We start from the raw sequence: 22,278 nt of genomic DNA, 5'->3' as shown, positions 1-22,278 counted from the left end.
TAATTAGGAAAACCAGTGTGAAGCTTTAGGTCATTTCCTTGACATTATGAAACAATAAACATCAGTCCCAACTGACTCATGAGGCTCCTAGTACCTGGTGCATCTTCATCCCATGATTCTAAGGCATGTACAATGGCCACATGGCCAGGAAGATGTAGGATCCAGGTGTCAGAGACACAACTTTTATGTCCCACATATACACATATCATTCCATTTGCCAGAGCCAATTCAATCACCCCAGAACCTCAGCTATGCCTGATAATGTCAAAATAACCCTATGCTTTTTCTATTCCTCCTCCCCCTCTTCCTGCCTACTTGATGTCCCAATTAGGGTCACTCTCCTGGCTTATCACCAGTTGCATTAACTTTTTCTATCATTTTGTAATTTTCCATCATCCACTGTGGTAAATGAGAAGTAGGAAAGGAACAAGAGTAAATTGGAACATCTCCGATTATGCAGAAAACCTCAGGGGTCAAAGGACCACTTAGCACTGAAGAAATGTACCCAACTGTGCTACATGTCACTATTAAATTCAAAAACAGACTCTTGAGAATGAAGAGAAGGCCTGCAGTTGCTTTTCATAACACACAAATGGTTTGACAGGTTATTACCATTAAAAATTCATTAATAAATGATTAATATAAATGTTGGAATATAAATACCAAAATCACCATCCTGATCCCCCTGTTTTTGTCTTCAGGTGCCCTTCTGCAGTTCAGCACGAGGACAGTTCCCTCAGGCTGGCTTCCCATGGATATTGAAAGATTAACTTACTATCAGGTATGGTGATCATTTTTATTTTTTTATCACAACCTCACCTGACTACCATTATCCTTACCATCACCCCTGAATCAGCCTTGTTCCTAATATTGTCAGTATTTATGAAATTGACTAGATGTAGGGGTCAAGGAAGAGAGAAGAATTGGAGATGACTATGAGGTTTGGAGCCTAGGTCACTGGTAGGATTGTGGTTCCATTAACAGTAAAAGCAGAATCAGAAAGAGATGGTACTTAGGGGCCCAAGATAATCACTGATTTAGGATATGCTGAGTGTGAGTTTTTCATTATACATTTGGATAGAAATGACTTTTAGGGTAGCAGGTTTGTGGGGGATCTGGGCCCTTTGGGTTTGGAATTATTTTTTACACAAGTACATGAGAATCTCATATTTAATGAATGTGCATTGAAGTCTTACTAGATTCCAGTCCCAGTGTTGATTTTTTTCTTTTGTTTTTAAACAAGACAGATTCAGTTTCTACCCCTACAGAGTTTATGTATCAGGGAAGAAGGCAGATATTAGGCCTTAAACAATATGATGAGAGTGATAATACGGATGATATTAATAATAATGCACAGTGTTTGCCAAGTGCTTTCTGTCTTTCAATTACTTTGCTTAGTGCCTTAAGTACTTGAACTTTTTAAATTTTCACAGCACCTGCATGGATTAGGCACTGTCGGTCTCCAGTGGAGTAAGAGACTTTCCCAAGCTCACACAGGAGGTGGAGTGGGAATTCTAACTTTGTGCAGAGCCAGAGCCCAGGCATTTCTTCACACAATGTCGATATATGGAAGTCCTGGGTTTTATGGGGATGCACAGTTGGAGTACTTAACCCAAATTTAGGCTGGTAGGACTTGAAAATAATTTTGAAGAAAATGAAATATAAAGAGAGATCTGGAGGTGAATAGGAATTAACCAAATGAAGGATGAGGGTGAAATGGAGGGCAGGTTTGGTCAGGGTAGCCTGAGCTTAGTCTATCGGGGCAGAGGGATGTGGGGAAAGGCCTGGCCACAGAGCATAATGGATAAGATGACCAGGAAGAGAACAGAAAGATGACCACACAACACGAACAAAGGGCCCGTGTTCACAAAGTAGGAAGAGGAGGAGGCACTGAGAATGTAGGGGAGAATATGATTTAGAAGCTGGAAGAGCCTTAGGATCGACTCTCAGGCTTTTATTATTGCCTCGCTTGTGCTACATTTTTACCTACTGTCTGTTTCAGGTCATTGTGACTCAACGTAAACAGGGGAAACCAGACTAAAATTATGGAATGAGGGGTAAATGGAGGAAATGAATAATTACCTAATGACTGTTTCTAGAAGGGTTTGCTGGGTCTGAACCCCACCCTTCTTGAAACACTCTCTGTCTTGCCTTCCAGAACCGCGCCAGCTGTTGCATCTTTTCTATCCTGCTCTGGCCTTTCTTTGTAAGTCTCCCTTGCTGACTCTTCCTCTTCTGCCCAACCACTTCCTGTCTGAGCTCTCTGTGGCTCCAAGGCCCACACGGTCTTCACTCAGCATATCCTGACGATCTCATCCTGTTCTACAGCATCAATTGCTGTCTGTATTCTGATACTGTCCATTTTATTATCTGCAGTTCTGACCTTTCATCTAAGCTCCAGGGTCATATATGCAATTAAATCTCCATTTACATCTCACAGGAACCTCAAACTCAACACTTCTAGCACTCAAACCACGTCTCTTCACCTGTCCTGATGTACTCCTCCTCCAGTGCTCATATTCTCTGTAATCACCCCATCATTCACCTATGTTCTTGAGCCAGAAATCCGTGAGTGATGAATGACTCCTATGTCTTTTGAATGGGTTTACAGCAGACATGTCATATTCGTCGTTGCCCAACATCTTTTAAATAATTCACATGTAACAATTCTCACCTACCAACTCAGAAGTCAGACTCTCAAGTTCTCTTGCAGCCCAGTTGGATACATGTGGCATAGGTTTGCCCTGTCACCTGCTTCCAAGTGAGGCTTGATTTGGAAGTCCTCAGCAGGAGAACCAGGATGCACATGGGGCTTCCCTCTTGCTGATACAGCTGTTTTCAAAGATGTGTGGGTTTTAGGCGAATGCAGCAATCTAAAGGTCAACTTCCTGATATGGAAGAGGCATTAGTACTGCAGATTTCGTGAATAAGGTGAAGTCAGGTCTTGACATCTTGTGTGCAGTGGCAGAAGCACTGAGCTTGCTCCTTCAGAACAGTTTTGCTGCCTGGCTTGGAGTGTGTGAATATGGGCGGGGTAAGGAGGTGTGAGAAGCATGCGGCATTTTTTGTTTGTGTGAGTTTAGGCTTGATTTTGCTCCTTCAGCCTTCCCAATGATCTGAGAGGTTAATATCCTTTAAAAAAGCCCCTTCAATTCATTAAATCATCACATTGTACAACAAATTGAAAAAAAAGAACAACTAGCCATAGTCGATTGTGTTATTTGCAGTAAGAATCTTGAACAGCCTGAGGTTGTTGCTTCCTCTCTGGTAGAACATTTATCTATGTGTTGAGCTGTGTGAGAGCTAAGGGGAAGGATGTGGTGAGAAAGGTTGTGGGTGAGTGCAGAGCCTGCCCCTCTAGGGTTTCTTTATTTGATCTGTCTGTACTCCTAAAAAATGGCTTTCTGTATATTGGTGTGTCGTCTATAAATTATGTGCAGATATTCCAGAAAGCAGGGCACAGTGATAGAAAATGAAAGGGCATTTAACAGAAAATAACTGAGTTTAAATTCTGTCTCCACCACTGACTATCTGGGTACCCTTGAACAGGAGCCTTAACGCCTTTCAGTTTCAGTTCCCTCATCGATGTGGTGTGGTTAATGTATTTACACATAGTGTGTTGTGAGGTTACATGAGATAACCTATGGAAGACCCTACCACTTAAAGGCTAGTGATAAAGGTTAGCTCTCTGTGCCAGAGGCAATCAGGGACCCCAGGGAATAGATGACTTGTTGACTCTACATGGACAGTCCTTGAAATGGACTATTCCATTCTGCTGACCTGGGATTCTATTTTTTGTATTCCCACTTATTGAAATCTGATTCTTTCTGATAGGAACAGCCCAAATGCCCTTTTTCCCTAATGGAAACTTCCCAAATTCTCTTAGCTGGAAGTAGTTAATTCTACTTATAAAATACTATTATATCTTAATGTAGGTTGTGTTTGAAATTTTGTGTAAAATTAATAGATCCTTAGGATAAGCAGGTGGGAAGATTCTGATACTTTAATCAGCATCTAGTAGAGCCCCTTATGTTTTAATTTAATCTTTTAACAATTTTTTATTATTTATTAATTGAAGTATAGTTGATTTACAATGTTGTGCTAGTTTCAGGTATACAGCACAGTGATTCAGAATATATATATATATATATATATATATATATATATATATATGTATATGTATTTATACACACACACACACATATACATGTATATATATTCTTTTTCAGATCCTTTTCCCTTATAGCTTATCACAAGCTATTGAGCAGAATTCCCTGTGCTGTACAGTAGATCCTTTCTGGTTATCTATTTTATACATAGCAGTGTGTGTATGTTAATCCCAAACTCCTAAATTATCCCTCCCCACCTTTCCCCCTTGGTAACCACAAGTTTGTTTTATATGAACCCCCTTTTTTTTGGTACATTGTGAGAGCCCCACATCTCACAAATACATGTGATTCCTTCCTTCCATTTCCCCAATACAGTCATTTCAAAATTTTTGGTCAAATCAATGTTTGGTATTTTATATTACTATGACTATGTAAATAAAACTCACAGGTAAGCTATATACTGTATTGTGTTCCTTCCTTATGCATCTTTAATTTTTTTCTGAAGTCAATGACATTTCTTTAATAGTTTGTTCAACTTTTTATGCCCTGATCCCTAGGTCTTTCTAAACTGCCATAATTGTAAAATTCCCCTCAAAGCAAACTCACTTACTTTATAAGAGCCACTCACCACCTGCAGCACAGGCAGACCCCTCCTTCCCGCCCCCCCGCCACTCTTTCTTTGGTCAGGAGTCCTCCTTGAGTTCCGTGTCCTCCCCTTCCATCTGGACAAGCTGCTCTGCTCTCCAGCTCTGCATGGGTCAAGGTTCAGGGACTTCTCTTCATCGTCGTCCTGGGGATTCCCTGAACAATTTTGTTCCTTCCTTACACTTATGTGTAATTAATTATCAGCTGGGTATAGAATACCAGGCTAAAAATTGTTTGCCTTCAAGTGGTAAAGCGATTGCTCCCCCCTCCCATCCGCCGTGTCTTCTAGCTCCCGGTGCTGCTGTCAAGAAGGCCATGCCATTATATACAATGGAATATTACTCAGCCATAAAAAGAAATGAAATTGAGTTATTTTTAGTGGGGTGGATGGACCTAGAGTCTGTCATACAGAGTGAAGTAAGTCAGAAAGAGAAAAACAAATACCATATGCTAACACATATATATGGAATCTAAAAAAAAATGGTCATGAAGAAAATAGGGGCAAGACGGGAAGAAAGACCCAGACCTACTAGAGAATGGACTTGAGGATACAGGTAGGGGGAAGGGTAAGCTGGGACAAAGTGAGAGAGTGGCATGGACATATATACACTACCAAATGTAGAATAGATAGCTAGTGGGAAGCAGCCGCATAGCACAGGGAGATCAGCTCAGTGCTTTGTGACCACCTAGAGGGGTGGGATAGTGAGAGGGAGACACAAAAGGGAGGAGATATGGAGATATATGTATATGTATAGCTGATTCACTTTGTTATAAAGCAGAAGCTAACACACCATTGTAAAGCAATTATACTCCAAAAAAGATGTTTTAAAAAAAGGCCATGCCATTCTTATTCCTAATCCTTGGATGTGAGCCTTTTTTTTTTTTTTTCTGGAATATTTAAGACTTGCTCTCTCCTTGGTATTTTGTGATTTTAAAATAATGTGCTTTTATATATGTTGTCCCCCCCCCCATTCAGCAAGCTAGATGTTAGTTCTTTGATAACTTCCTTTTCTTTATTTTCTTGGTTCATACTTGCTTGGGCATCTATTATATATAACCACCTTGGGATGGTTAATATTTACCCAAGCATAAACCTCCACATTTCTTCTTTTCTCTCCCTTTTCTCCATCTCATTGTCTTCCAGGTATACACTGAAAAGGAACTCCTCAAAGTTATCCTCTACCACTCTATTAAATTTAAATTTTTTCTGCTATCACATTTAAAAGACACATCTCTAAAATCTCTCCTGTTGATTTCTTTATTTTTTCACATTTGTTAGCATGATCTTTTTGTTTCATTGATACAATGCTTTCTATCTCTGATGACTCTCTCTCTCTCTCTCTCTCTCTCTGTCTCTCTCTCTGTCTCTCTCTCTGTCTCTCTCTCTGTCTCTCTCTCTCTCTCTCTCTCTCTATATATATATATATATATGTAGTTTTCTTCTTCCTCATCCTTCGTCTCTGTTTCTTTTAAGTTCCTTTCTCTGCATGTTTTGTTCTTTTTCACATTAAGGGTTTTTCTGAACGTGATTCATGTCTGTTTACTCATATTTAAGAGTAAAAACAGCACACATACACAAACTTTAAAAGTTACCTTTTTTTGTAAAAATGCTTAAGATTTACTCTCTTAGCAAATTTCAAGTATACAATACAGTATTATTAGCTATAGTCACCATGCTGTACATTAGATCCTTAAATCTTACTTATTGTTAAATATTTGTTGAATTTAAAAAAGTAGATAGAAGAATTTTCTTCCAAGCATGCAGAAACAAGAGAATGATTGGCTCTCTGTGCATGTGTGTGTACATGCATGTGTGAGAGTGCATACATGTATGTGTATGTATATGTGTGTGTGTGTGTGTGTGTGTGTGTGTGTGTTTGGGTAATAAAAGCCAAACCTAAAGGTTGAAAAGAATATTATTCAGCTGAATTGCCAAAGCCAGAGATTGATGTTAATCTGCACACTCGAGTCCCTTGGTTATTGTAATTTCCTCAAATGCTGAACCCCATTGAATTTCCAAGCCAGTCGTGACCACGGCATGAAGTAACTAGCTCACTCCTCAGAGGAGTCTAGAATTTGTCTTGCTGCCATAGAACCAGTAACACACATACTAACTGTGCTGACATTTCCTACTCCCTTCCTATCTCTCCTCTCTAGCTGAACTGTCTTGGTTTGCACAACTGAGTCTGCCTCTGTTTCCATGCCATACATTTCATCCTCCTGAGAGTGAAATTCTGTAAACCTTAACTAGGTTGGCAAAGTTAAGGTTTTTTAACATTCCTTTGCTTCATCTATTACAATATCAACTGCACAATATAAATTATGGAGCATTGCTCTGAACTGTGTTTATTGATAACAGTAATCTGTGTGTTGTATACTGGAGTCTCAACCGAGAACATTACTCCACATGAATTGATTATAAGAAAAGGGGCAGGAAAATGTTCTGAATTATGGCCATTCCTCCCATGTGTCCACTGCCCTCTGATCTCTGGAATGGGCTCTCCTGACCTCCCTAAATTTCCTCTTTATGCATTACCTTAACACCAGCTCCATGCATCCACATAACAGCAACCTAAAACCTGTGACAGAAAACAGTGAACACCCACAGGTGTTTCTGGACCTCACTCCAGATCCTCTTTGCTTTTTTCTGACTTACTCCTACTTTGGTGAAGTTATTCAGATGGTTTCATATCCAGACTTCAACTATCCCTTCCATCACTCTAGTTTGTGTGAAAGTAATTGGCTTTCTTCTCTTTAGAAGACCTCGGATTATATATGAACATTAGCTGTTTTAGGACCTATTTGCAGTCATGATCTCACTCTACTTGCAGATCAGCTGGTGAGTAACCACTATAAGCTCTGCTGGCTGTTGCCATTTATTTGACATCTCAGGGCGTACGGTACTCCGAAAGGCATCCACTGTCCTTCACAGAAGTAACATCATAGACCAAAATGTTTATCAGGCCCCTCTTATTCCAGAGGTTCAGTGTTCTTCCAGAATTTGCAAGGTTTCGAAGCTGTCATGATATAAGCCCACTAGCCACTTGTGTTTACCCATGACTAATGCAGAAAGCATGATCAGTAAGCATGAAGTTAATCAGTGAGGTTAAGTAGCTAGTCATAGTCAGGAGGGCCACTAATGTCACATTTCTTTCTACATATCTGAGGAAGGATTCACATATTTGTAATGACCTTCTACTTCTGTCAAGCTCCAGGTGTGTCAGTCATTAACTGGGTGAATGTTTTAGGTACTATTTAAACCAACAGCTATTTTATAGAAAACTCACCCCCTTTCAGGAGTTTCAGTCAAAAACAGTAGAGATAGACGGTTCTTCCAAGATCTCCTCTTGCCACTGCTACTCTGAGAACAGGAAGTAAGGGATAAGTGGCTAGATGGCTAACCTTACTTCTTGTATATTTGAGAGTCATTCAAGGGAATATAGTTTTCTAATGACCCTCATGTAAGTCTGCTGGATAACAAAGTTCTAATGTTGGAACTCTTTTCATCTACTGAAATTTATAATAAAAAATTTTTGAGTGTAACTTTGCTGTAATTTTTCATTTTGATTAAGATATTTACAGGAAATAAACCGTTTATTTTCTCTGACTAATGAAACTGAAAGCTAAGAACATTGGTGGGAGGAGTCTCAATGCTGTTTCCTAACTTCTCTCTCTCCAGGAAAGCACCGTATGAGGTAGCCAGCACTAAATCAAGTTTTTGTCTAGCCAGCGCCCTTTTTCCTTGTTGTCTTTCAAAATACTTCTTTTTCCTCTGCCCTTCAGGAGATTATAAAATTCTGCAGTTCAGTCTCTGAGAGCTTTACTGATTTATCGTCCTACTTAAGCAAAATAAGCAGTGATTCTTGCATTTCTAAAGAAAACCTCAAGATCTAGACTACTGTGGAGGACATTTTCACTGAGGTAAGACTGGTAGGGATTTCTGTAGAGAGTTGTGGGTACCTGGTTGGTAGACTCAAGATGAGAAGGGAAGCTTTAGTCATGAAGAATTTGGGGGGAAAGGTTTTATATCAACTATATTCAGAAAAGTGAAAACAGCAGTAGCTTGATTCTAGTCCTTTACTGCCTAGGCAAATAATAGACATTTTATTCCACTACAACTGAAGCCTGAACAAAGGGAAATGAATTTTGACTATAGAAGATATTAAGATGTATTCCCCAGGCAACTATCGGCATGAGCTATATTTAGAGAAAAGGTTTGGTTTCCTTCCCTGGAAGATGCACAGGAAACTTGGTGGCTGTGGTGGGGGCCTGGGTGAAAGTCAAGATAGGGGCATGATAAAAGCATCATAGAATAATATTGAGTAAAAAAATACATCTGGATATAAAAATGTATTGTATGGCATTGTCCTAATTTTAGAAAACACACACACACAGAGGAGAGCAGACAAGTTTCAATTCCACAAGTACAGTTATACAAAACATGGCTTCTTTACCTCTCTTAAGACAGTTTACTTCTTCTTTTAGACTCCATTTTACACCAGCTGCCAGTGTTTTTATTTCAGTTTCTTTTAGGATTACTTTCTGCCTTCCTGAAAATTAATACTTTTCATTCTCGTGGCAAGGCATAGGAGAGAGGCAGAGAGAGGCAATTACAAATAGATTTCTATTGTCTACTTTTAGAATTGTTTAAAGACTTTCTGTATGGCCTGATACCGTAATATTTTGTATGTGCTTGACTAGAATATAAGATTTTTAATATTCACTTCAGAATCTTATGTATGTTAGATAAATGCTGTTAATCACACTTATTATATTTACTTTTAATAGGCAAATACACGATTAAAACTGTTGTATTTCCCTAGGAGGTGGACGTTTTATCATTGTGTTGTGCTCTGATGATACTTTTTATGTTCAGATCTATATAAAACCACAGTAATATAGATAAACTGGTTTTCTTTTACTTACTCTTTGCATGATAAATATTTTTCTTTTATTTTTCCACCTTTAAGTGATCTTTTGTTAACAATACATTGGCAGATTTCTTAAATCCAAGTTGACCAATTTGTCACTTAAGCTTAACCGGTTAGACCCTTTATGCTGATAATTAACATATATTGTCTTGTATCTGCTTTCTTCATTTCAATTTATGATACTTCTATATTCTCCTTTTTTGATTTGTTTTTGTTTTTTACTTATACCCCTATCTGACTTACCATTTAAGACAACTACATTAGTCAACTGTTATATTCTTTGTCCTCCCTCTCTCCCTCTACCATGTTGACATACTTCCTGCTTCTCTTCTCTTCAGTCAGAGCTTTATTTATTTTTAAGGCATAGACACACCTAATCAAGTTAAGTTTTCACTCTTACTTACCTTTCAGCTTACAGTTTTTCTTGACTTTATATATTAATTTTTACCGACTGTTTCTTCCAATAGATGTTTCCATGTGGGTCTTTGTCTGCCAAAACTACCAATGCCTCGAATACAATAGTGTTTGAAGCCCTCATATTTAAGTATCGTTTGGACTAGATTAAAAATTCTACTCTAAAAATTATTTTTCCCTCAAGGTAGATGGGGAGTACCTCTTCTCTTACCCCTGGGACTAGATATGTTGTGAAATTCACAATCTGGAAACTTCAGAAAGGCTATTTAATGAATCTAATTTATTATCCGGGGAGAGGGAGCTAAGGTCTGCATTTTATGTTTTTTTCTTCCAGTTTTATTGAGACATAATTGACATATGGCACTGTATGAATTTAAGGTGTGCAGCATAGTGATTTGATTTATATCCATCATGGAGCCATAAGCATAATAAGTTTAATGAACTTCCATCATCTTATATAGATACAAAATTAAAGAAGTACAAAAAAATTTTCTTTTTCTTATGAAGAGAACTCTTAGGATATGCTTTCATAATAACTTTCATATATAACATACAGCAGTGGTAATTATATTTATCATGTTATACATTACATCCCTAGTACCTATTTATCTTATAACTGAAAGTTTTCACCTTTTTCCTGACTTCATCCAATTCCCTTTCTCCTCACAGGTTACCACAAGTCTAATTTCTTTTCTATGAGTTTGTTTGTTTGTTTTTGCAGTATAACTGACCTACAACATTGTGGTAGTTCCTGTTATGCAACATAGTGATTCATTACTTCTTTCTTTTTTTTTTTTTTTTTACATCTTTATTGGAGTATAATTGCTTTACAATGGTGTGTTAGTTGCTGCTTTATAACAAAGTGAATCAGCTATACATATACATATATTCCCATATCTCCTCCCTCTTGTGTCTCCCTCCCACCCTCCCTATCCCACCCCTCTAGGTGGTCACAGAGCATTGAGCTGATCTCGCTGTGCTATGTGGCTGCTTCCCACTAGCTATCTGTTTTACATTTGGTAGTGTATATATGTCCATGACACTCTCTCAGTTCTTCCCCCTTACCCTTCCCCCTCCCCGTGTCCTCAAGTCCATTCCCTACATCTGCGTCTTTATTCCTGTCCTGCCCCTAGGTTCATCAGAACCATTTTTTTTTTGGATTCCATATATATATGTTAGCATACAGTATTTATTTTTCTCTTTCTGACTTACTTCACTCTGTATGACAGTCTCTAGGTCCATCCACATCATAACAAATAACTCAATTTCGTTTCTTTTTATGACTGAGTAATATTCCATTGTATATATGTACCACATCTTTATTCATTCATTTCTCGATGGACACTTAGGTTGCTTCCATGTCCTGGCTATTGTAAATAGAACTGCAATGAACATTGTGGTACATGACTCTTTTTGAATTATGGTTTGTTCAGGGTATATGCCCAGTTGTGGGATTGCTGGGTCATATGGTAGTTCTATTTTTAGTTTTTTAAGGAACCTCCACACTGGGCTCCATAGTGGCTGTATCAACTTACATTCCCACCAACAGTGCAAGAGTGTTCCCTTTTCTCCACACCCTCTCCAGCATTTATTATCTGTAGATTTTTTTAACATCTTTATAGGAGTATAATTGCTTTACAATTGTGTGTTAGTTTCTGCTTTATAACAAAGTGAATCAGTTACACATATACATATGTCCCCATATCTCTTCCCTCTTGTGTCTCCCTGCCTCCCACCCTCCCTATCCCACCCCTCTAGGTGGTCACAAACCACCGAGCTGATCTCCCTGTTCTCTGCAGCTGCTTCCCACTAGCTACCTATTTTACGTTTGGTAGTGTATATATGTCCATGTCACTCTCTCACTTTGTCACAGCTTACCCTTCCCCCTCCTCATATCCTCAAGTCCATTCTCTAGTAGGTCTGTGTCTTTATTCCCATCTTACCCCTAGGTTCTTCATGACTTTTTTTTTTTTTGTAGATTTTTGATGATGGCCATTCATTTCCCTAATGATTAATGATGTTGAGCATTCTTTCATGTGTTTTTTGCAATCTGTATATCTTCTTTGGAGAAAAGTCTATTTAGGTCTTCTGCCCAGTTTTGGATTAGGTTGTTTGTTTTTTGATATTGAGCTGCATGTGTTGCTTGTAACTTTTTGAGATTAATCCTTTGTCAGATCCTTCATTTGCAAATATTTTCTCCCATTCTGAGGGTTGTCTTTTGGTCTTGTTTATGATTTCCTTTGTTGTGCAAAAGCTTTTAAGTTTCATTAGGTCCCACTTGTTTATTTTTGTTTTTATATCCATTTCTCTAGGAGATGGGTCCAAAAGATCTTGTTGTGATCTATGTCATAGAGTGTTCTGCCTATGTTTTCCTCGAAGAGTTTGACAGTGTCTGACCTTACATTTAGGTCTTTAATCCATTTTGAGTTGATTTTTGTGTATGGTGTTAAGAAGTGTTCTAATTTCATTCTTTTACATGTAGCTGTCCAGTTTCCCACCACTACTTATTGAGGAAGCTCTCTTTTCTCCATTGTATATTCTTGCACATTTTTCAAAAATAAGGTGACCATATGTGCATAGTTTTATCTCTGGATTTTCTATCCAGTTCCATTTACCTATATTTCTGTTTTTGTGCCAGTACCATATTGTCTTGATTACTGTAGCTTTGTAGTATAGTCTGAAGTCAGGGAGCTTGATTCCTCCAGCTCTGTTTTTCTTTCTCAAGATTGCTTTGGCTATTCAAGGTCTTTTGTGTTTCCATAGAAATTGTGAAATTTTTTGTTCTAGTTCTGTGAAAAATGCCATTGTTAGTTTGATAGGGATTGCATTGAATCTGTAGATTGCTTTGGGTAGCATAGTCATTTTCACAATGTTGATTCTTCCAATCCAAGAGTGTGGTATATCTCTCCATCTGTTTGTATCATCTTTAATTTCTTTCATCAGTTTCTTATAGTTTTCTGCATACAGGTCTTTTGTCTCCCTAGGTAGGTTTATTCCTAGGTATTTTATTATTTTTGTTGCAGTGGTAAATGGGAGTGTTTCCTTAATTTCTCTTTCAGATTTTTCATCATTAGTGTATAGGAATGAAAGAGATTTCTGTGCATGAATTTTGTATCCTGCTACTTTACCAAATTCATTGATTAGCTCTAGTAGTTTTCTGGTAGCATCTTTAGGATTCTCTATGTATAGTGTCATGTCATCTGCAATCAGTGACAGCTTTACTTCTTCTTTTCCGATTTGGATTCCTTTTCTTTCTTTTTCTTCTCTGATTGCTGTGGCTAATACTTTGAGAACTATGTTGAATAATACTGGTGAAAGTGGGCAACCTTGTCTTGTTCCTGATCTTAGTGGAAATGTTTTCAGTTTTTCACCATTGAGAATGATGTTGGCTGTGGGTTTGTCATATATGGCCTTTATTATGTTGAGGTAAGTTCCCTCTGTGCCTACTTTCTGGAGGGTTTTTATCATAAATGGGTATTGAATTTTGTTGAAAGCTTTTTCTGCATCTACTGAGATGATCATATGATTTGTATTCTTCAGTTTGTTAATATGGTGTATCACGTTGATTGATTTGCATATATTGAAGAATCCTTGCATTCATTGAAGAATCCTTGCATTCCTGGGATAAACCCCACTTGATCATGGTGTATGATCCTTTTAATGTGCTGTTGGATTTTGTTTGCTAGTATTTTGTTGAGGATTTTTGCATCTATGTTCATCAGTGTTATTGTCCTGTAGTTTTCTTTCTTTGTGACATCTTTGTCTGGTTCTGGTATCTGGGTGATGGTGGTCTCATAGAATGAGTTTGGGAGTGTTCCTCCCTCTGGTATATTTTGGAAGAGTTTGTGAAAGATAGGTGTTAGTTTTTCTGTAAGTGTTTGATAGAATTTGCCTGTGAAACCATATGGTTCTGGGCATTTGTTTGTTGGAATATTCTGTTCTGTTGATCTATATATCTGTTTTTGTTCCATTACTATACTGTTTTAATTACTGTAGCTTTGTAGTATAGTTTGAAATCAGGGAGCATGGTACCTCCAGCTTTGTTCTTCTTTCTCAAAATTGTTTTGGCTGTTTGAGGTCTTTTGTGTTTCCATACAAATTTTAGATTTTTTTGTTCTAGTTCTGTGAAAAATGCCATTGGTAATTTGATAGGGCTTGCATTGTATCTGTAGAGTGCTTTGGGTAGTTTAGTCATTTTAATAATATTAATTCATTCAATCCATGAACATTATATCTTTCCATTTTTTTGTGTTGTCTTCAATTTCTTTCATCTGTGTCTTATAGTTTTCCAAATACAGGTCTTCTACCTCCTTGGTCAGATTTATTCCTAAGCATTTTGTTCTTTTTGATGTGATTTTAAATGGGATTGTTTTCTTAATTTCTGTTTTTGATAGTTCATTGTTAGTGTATAGAAATGCAACAGATTTCTATATATTAACTTCATATCCTGCAACATAAGTGAATTCATTGATGAGTTTTAGTAGGTTTTTTGTGGTGTCTTTAGGATTTTCTATGTATAGTATCATTTAATCTGCATACAGTAACAGTTTTTTTTCCTTTATAATTTGGACTCCTTTTATTTTTCTTTGTTTCTAGTTTGATTGCTGTGACTAGGACTTCTAATACTATGTTAAATAAAAGTGGTGAGAGTGGGCATCCTTGTCTTTTTCATATATATATGATTGACCTTGCTGACCTCTTAAGTTTAAACACATTTTAACAACACTGCATTTCCTCCCCCCTTTCCATGTGTATAATTTTGACATCATATTCACATCTTTTTGTTTTGTGTATCCCTTAACACCTTATTGTAGATATAGATGATTTTACAACTTTTGTCTTTTAACCTTCCTACTAGCTTTATACATGTCTAATATATTACCTTTACTGTATATTTGCCTTTACCAATGAGATTTTTTCCTTTTATGTTTCATGCTTCTTTTCTTTTTACTTGGAAAAGTCCCTTTAACATTTCTTTTAAAGCCAGTTTGCTGGTGCTGAACTCTTTTAGTTTTTGCTTGCCTGTAAAACTTTTAATCTCTCCATAAAATCTGAACAAAAGACTTGCTGGCAAGAGTATTCTTGGTTGTAGATTATTCTTTTTCATCACTTTAAACATAGCATGCCACTCCCTTCTGGTCTGCAGAGTTTCTGCTGAAAAGTCAGCTGACAGCCTTATGGGAGTTCCCTTGTATGAAACTTGTTGCTTTTCCCTTGCTGATTTTAATATTTCCTCCTTATCTTTAATTTTTGCCATCTTAACTACAGTGTGTCTTGGTGAGGTCCTCTTTGGGTTGATCCTGTTTGGGACTCTCTGTGTTTCCTGGCTGTTTCCTTACCCAGGTTAAGGAAGTTTTCAGCTATTATGTCTTCAAATATGTTCTCTGCCCCCTTTTCTCTCTCTTCTCCTTCTGGGACCCTCCTATGATATGATGAATGATAACATGTTTGATGTTGTCCCAGAGTTCTCTTAAACTGTCCTCATTTCTTTCTTTCTTTTTTTTTTTTTTTGTTCAGCTTCAGTGATTTCCATTATTCTGTCTTCCAGCTAGCTGATCTGTTCTATTGTATCATTAGCTCTACTGTTGATTCCTTCTGGTATATTTTTCATTTCAGTTATTTTATTCTTCATCTCTGTTTGATTCTTTTTTATATTTTCTAATTTTTTTGTTAAAAACTTCTAACTTTTCACTCTGTTCATCCAATCTTCTCCCAAGTTCTTTGAGCATCTTTATGGTCACCTCTGTGAACTATTTATTGGGTCGGTTGCCTATGTCCACTTCACTTAGTTGTTCTTCTGAGGTTTTATCTTGTTCCTTCATTTGGAACATATTCCTCTATAGCTTCATTTTGCCTAATTTCTTGTTTTATTTCTGTGTATTTGGTACATTGGTTATGTTTCCTGACCTTGGAGAAGTAGCCTTTTGTAGAAGATGTCCTATTTGTCCCAGCAGTGCACTCCCTTCTGGTCACCAGAGCTATATGCTCTAGGGCTGCAGTCCCCAACTTTTTGGCACCAGAGACCAGTTTCATGGAAGACAATTTTTCCACAGACCGGGGTGGGGGGAATGGTTTCGGGATGATTCAAGCACATTGCATTTATTATGCTCTTTATTTCTATTATTATTACAATGTGATATATAATGAAATAATTATACAACTCACCGTAATGCAGAATCAGTGGGAGCCCTGAGCAGTTTTCCTGCAACTAGATGGTCCCATCTGGGAATGATGGGAGACAGTGACAGCTGAAGTGTGTTGCTCATGTCCAGTCTACTCTGTAATCTCGTTTTGGTTGCTGACACTGCAGAAAACCCTGCTTCACAAAGATAGGATGTTGGAAATGGAAGCAGGCTTTTCAGTGCTTTTGTGGCAATTTAAGGATATTCCACCTTGACTTTAATACAGAATGCATGGAGATTTGAAGTTGTCTCAAACATACTGTTAAGGCCACTGTCATTTGCAGTCTCAAGCAGTTGATCCTCTTCTAGCATGGACAAAGTCAATTCACCTGGCTTATTCACAAATGAGTTGTAGATCCCTTCCTTCCCATTCCTTCCCTTCCCTTTTGTGGTTAGGAAGTAATGCTCAAACTCTCTTAAAAGCTGAGATAGGTGATCATGCACCAGCTGGGATAAAGAAGGCCCTGGCTCAGTCTCTCAAAATCTCTGCTAATGTTTGAAACATATAAAAAATCCCAATATTCACTCGTCAACCCCCTAATTCCAGTTTGGCTTTAAATGAAGTCACTTTATCTGCTGACTTGAACACAGTGTAGTTTTCCCCTGAAGTGACAGATCGAGTTTGTCAAGCAGGTTGAATACATCACACAAGTAAGCAAGTTTTGAGACCCATTTTGTGTCACTGAAATGTGCTGCCAACGGTGACTGTTTTTCTAAAAGAAGTCTCTGAGGCAGCTCTCATAACTCAAAAACTCTCGCCAGTGATCTACCTTTAGAAAGCCATCTCACTTCTGTGTTTAAGAGAAGATGTGTGTGCTCTGTGTCCATCTCCTCACAGAGCTACATGAACAAATGTGAGTTAAGGGCATGTACTTTAATGTGGCTGATAATTTTAATCACATACTGCAAAACGTTGTTAAGTTCAGGTGACATTTTTCGGCTAGCCAGCATTTCTCTATGGATGACACAGTGCGTAGACTCACATTCAGAAGCGACCTATTTGACCTGAGTAGTGAAACCAGAAAGCCGTCCAGTAGTGGCAGCCGCTCTGTCTGTGCATATACCAACACAAAATGACCAGTTCAGTTTTCCTGATATGTAATCATTCAAAGACTTAAATAGTTCTGCAGCTGTGGTGTTGGTTGGCAACAAAAGTGCACATAACATATCCTCATGCACATCCTCCTGAAAAATATATCACACAAAAACAAGCATTGTTGCTTTGTTGTCAACACTGGTAGACTCATCAAACTGGATTGCGTACCACGGTGACTCATTAATCCTCTCTAACAATTATGACTCAATATCCTCTGCTATTTCATCAATTCGTCTAGTTATGGTGCTAGCCGAAAGAGGAACACGTGCCACATTTGAACTGCAGCTTCTCCTAAAATTTCATAACAAATGTCCTTAGCAGCAGGAAGGATCAATTGTTCACTAATAGTAAAGGGCTTCTTAGCTTTAGCAATGCAATTGGCCACTAAGAATGATGCTCTCAGTGAAGACACATGTGATGAAGTGGTGGCCTTCGATAATTGCTTCTGTTCTTCGTGTTCACATTTATTTGTTTTGAAAAAATCCAAAGGCTTTTCTTTTCATGCAGGGTGCTTGGTCTCCATGTGGTGAAACAGTTTTGAAGGTTTCATGGATTCGTTGGATAGTTGGTCACCGCATATCATGCAAAGTGGGCTTGGAGAATGTGAATCACCTGTTGCAATGAACCCATAATTTAAGTAGGACTTGGTATTTTCTTTTAAATGCAGCTTTCTTTTTGTTGGCAGTCTTAAGAGTCTTCTGCTATCTCATCATTGGGTCTTTCTCCATTTTCAAAGAAGCTCTCCAGTGACTTTTGTTTTTTACTCATTTTGGCTAGGGTTAGCTTGCGGGCTTGCCAAAACTGTGACTGAGACAAGTGTGCAGTGCGGGAAAGAGGCATGGACAGAAGTAGTAAATAAAATAACGGACCAGCCATGTGCAGACTAAAATAAGTGTCGGATTCTGACTTAAGCTCTGCCACCAGATACAGCTGTACAACTGAAGTACATCAACTCACTTGCCACTATAAAGCCTACCACCAGATGCAGCTTAATTGTCACTTGCCACTCACTGATAGGGTTTTGATATGAGTCTGCAAGCAATTGATTTATTATGGTCTCTGTGCAGTCAAACCTCTCCGCTAATGATAATCTATATTTGCAGCTACTCCCCAGTGCTAACAACACTGCCTTAGCTCCACCTCAGGTCATCAGGCATTAGATTCTCATAAGGAGTGCACAACCTAGATCCTTCGCATGTGCAGTCACAGTAGGGTTCGCGCTCCTATGAGACTCTAACGCCATCGCTGATCTGACAGGAGGTGGAGCTCAGGCAGTAATGTGAGCAATGGGGAGCAGTTGTAAATACAGATGAAGCTTTGCTTGCTTGCCCGCTGCTTATCTCCTGCTATTCAGCCCTGTTCCTAATAGGCCATGGACTGATACCGGTCTGTAGCCCAGGGTTTGGGGGCCCCTGCTCTAGGGGTTCCCCCTATGAGAGCTATGCAAGTCCTTCTTTTGTGGTCGGCTGACTATTGTGGATAGTCTGGTAGGTGTGACTGGCCCCAGTTGGTTGCCAGCCCCTGCCTTGTGCCAAGGACAATGGTTGGTGAGGCTGGGTCACAAGGTTACTGGCTGTGCAACCTTGGGGGTCCCAGGGACAGTGCTGGCCCATTGGTGGACAGGCCAGCAGGCTACAGGTTCTGGCGTGTCCCAAAACTGGTGCTGATCACTGGTGAGTGGGGTTTGGTCATGGGGCAGCTGGCTGAGGGTTCCAGTGTGTCTCGGAACTGGTGTTGGCCTGTTGGTGGTTGGTTCAGGGGCCCAGTGGCCCCAGGGCTGGAGTCAGCCTGCTAAAGGACAGGACCAGGGACCAGGGCTTACTGGGACTAGTGCTGGCTCACTGGTAGGTGAAGCCAGGTCCCAGGGCCTCTGGCTACAGGACCCTGGAAGTCCTGAAGCTGGTATAAACCTGTTGGTCATTGGAGCCAAAGCCTAGGGCCACTGGCTAAGGGGTCCAAGTTGTCCCAGAATTGGTTTTGACCTACTGGCAGGCAGGGCAATGGCCCAGGAGATTCTGGGGTTGTTTCAGGCCTGCTGGTGGATTGGCTTGTTTCTGATAAGGCAGGCTATAGCACTGTGGTGGTCCTGGGCCAGTGTGGGCTCATCACTCTATAGGCCTGATCTAACTGAGAATGCTCAGCATCTCTCAAGAAGGAATAATTCACAACCCTGGGAATTTGAAAATTCCAATTATAAAAAAGGTACACAAACACATGTTACCTAACTAAAAGAATTCATGACTTGAAACAGAAAACTGGAATGCATACCATACATTGAGTGCCATCAAGGAGGTGCACAGGGTGCTAAAGAGGCCCAGAAGAGTGACACTTACTCCCAAATCAGGCCCCTGGTAGCTTTCAGAAGACAAAGCCTCAGTTGAGTCTTGAATTCTCTAAAGAGGTATTCAGAGGAATAGAGATGGGAATGGCCTTCTAGACCATGGGAAGGGAATTAACAAAGTCATGAAATATGAAAAGGTAAGGTGTGGTGTATATTTCTAGAGCAAGAAACATAAAAATTACAGAGGTAAAAAAAGAAGCAGATTATTCCAGGCATTTTAAGCCAGGCTATGGAGCAAGAACTTTTTCAAAGAGAAAATGGGGAACTGTTGAAGGATGTCAAATGGGATAGAACCATGGCTTTATAGAGAAATATCTGGTTCTATGAAAAGAACTGATTAGAGAAATTAAGCCTGGAAGGAGAAAAATCAAGCAGCCATTGAAATAATTCCATCTGTGATCCTGTCTAAGAGAGAAGGGAGAAGTCCAACAAAGGGACACTGATATGGGCACATAGGACACAGAGAACATGGTCCACGCCCCAGGGAGAGATGATGCTAATGAGAACTGACTAGGGAAGTGCCAAGTGGATGGACTAGGGTTGGTACCCAGCGTGGAACTGTAGTGCTATGGCAGAAGGATATTTGTATAAGGTGAGAGGTTGCAGCCCATTTTGTTCATAGGCCACTTCAGACATGGTGGAAAGAGTCATGAACCAGCAAGGCAGACATTCAAGAAGTAGGCTGCAGCTCCAATAAAGGATGGGAGGAGGAATCAGGGACTTTGACACTGCATAGTCCATACTTGACACACTGCAACCATTGATTATTTCTGGACCTCCTTCCACCATACCCACCCTTAAACCAACTCAAGGTCATCATTAAAATGGGAGAATTTCTTAGAAGTTTCTCATGCAGCAGTTTTCAACCCATTTTCCACAGTAACACGTCTGGTAATAGTCTCTTTTTGTCACACACACCCATGGATGATACTTTGACATATGCCATTGACTCACATAGACATAACCAGTTTTTTAAATTGTCTGTATAAAGGTGTAACACTGTATGTTATTTTTCTCTTGCAGGCACGTCCCTAACTTGAGAGATGGGGAATGAATTCAAGAGAATTGTTCTGCTGAAAGGATTTCAGCACATCAGTGATTATCAGTTTCGTGTGATTAAGTCTCTACTGGCCAAGGATTTAAGACTGACTAGTAAAATGCAAGATGAATATGACAGAGTTAAGATTGCTGACTTGATGGAAGCAAAGTTCCCTGGGCCTGCCTGTGTTGAGAAATTAATAGAATTGGTCAAAGATATAGAAGAAATTAAAGACCTTGCTAAAACTCTTAAAAATGAGAAGTTAAAAGGTACTTGGAAGAACCTCTTTCACATTCTCTCTGTACTAACCTCAACCTTAAATAAAACCCTGATTTGGTCAAAGTTTAGACCTCTCTTTCCCAAATTAGGACTCAGTAGCCATGACAATGGTAGTACTTTAGATGCCAAAAAATTGACAACTTAGAGGATGCCTTTCCTACAAAGAGATCTGGTATGTTTTAGAGGGTGTATTTTGGGGGTGTGGGCAAAGAAAATATTAGAAGGAGCTGATGAGAAAGGCTGAGGCTTCCATACATTAGAAAGGTTAGACAATGATGAAACAAAACTAGAACATGTAGGTTCTTGAAATATTTAAATCAGTTAATATGCATGCTCTATTATCATACTTACTCCATCATTTTTATACTTTCTAGAAACAACTCTGAGGCAGTACTTAAATAAAAACCTACCTCTGAGAGATGTGAAGAACTTGCCTCTTATAAAACCACTGGATTAGGAAAACATATTTTAAAAAGTCAAAGTCCAGTATCACCACTTTATCCCATCACAAATTAGATTATATTCATTTTCTGTGTTTTCAGTAATTCAAATAGATCTTCTGTAGAAATTGACCCACCACTAGCATCACAAAAACTTTAGATTCTTAAAAGGAAAATATAGAATCAGTGGATTGTGAAAGGGTTCGACTGAGCTAGATAGGAGTCCAGAGGACAGGAAGAATATGCTTGTGGTACAGGGGACAAGAAAGGAAACCACAGAGGAAGTCTGAGCCAGTACCTATACCTATGCTGCTACTGCTGGCCACCTATGACCAAGCTAGGCTAACACAGTAGAGGCAGATACAAGCTTACTCAGATCCACAAGCAGGAAGTGACAGGAAATAGTATTGAAGGTGCTTCAGGTATCTTAGATCACCTCCTCTGGATTTATCATGTTCTCTTTTACCACATCAGTTATTAGGAGAAACAGAGCAAAAGAAGCAACTCCAGTGAAAAAAAGCAAGCTGAATAAACCCAGTCCCGACCAGTCTACATCCACCACTAATAAAGCTTTGGGACCTGAATCAATCAAGGATACACCTGTGAAGGTAGGATGGCTAAGGTCTCACAAAAGGAGATTTTACTGTGGCTTTTCTACTTGTTACCTTCTTATGAACACTTAGCTCTTTATTCATTTCTCAACATGCAAATAAACGAATCAGAGAAAAGGGGATCCAGGGCCAGAGTGAAAATTAATTTTAGAGCCAGTGAATTAATAGGTACTGATCACCCATTATGTTTC

At 39.0% G+C, this 22,278-nt stretch overlaps 1 protein-coding gene across 1 annotated transcript in view; it reads left to right on the top strand.

The window, feature by feature from the left end:
• LOC307068204 (interferon-activable protein 203-like) overlaps window positions 1–22,278 on the top strand; it is a 60,683-nt gene that overhangs the window by 11,830 nt on the left and 26,575 nt on the right. The window contains exons 3-7 of the mRNA XM_079725951.1: window positions 702–781; window positions 7,513–7,593; window positions 8,538–8,675; window positions 20,742–21,026; window positions 21,951–22,084. Coding sequence (XP_079582077.1) covers window positions 20,762–21,026; window positions 21,951–22,084 — 399 coding nt within the window. The 5' untranslated portion in view covers window positions 702–781; window positions 7,513–7,593; window positions 8,538–8,675; window positions 20,742–20,761. The remainder of the gene's footprint in view (window positions 1–701; window positions 782–7,512; window positions 7,594–8,537; window positions 8,676–20,741; window positions 21,027–21,950; window positions 22,085–22,278) is intronic.

Source organism: Hyperoodon ampullatus (genome assembly GCF_949752795.1).
Source record: "Hyperoodon ampullatus genome assembly, chromosome: 2".
Classification (NCBI taxonomy): domain Eukaryota; kingdom Metazoa; phylum Chordata; class Mammalia; order Artiodactyla; family Ziphiidae; genus Hyperoodon; species Hyperoodon ampullatus.
This window is presented reverse-complemented; position numbering and strand designations above follow the sequence as displayed.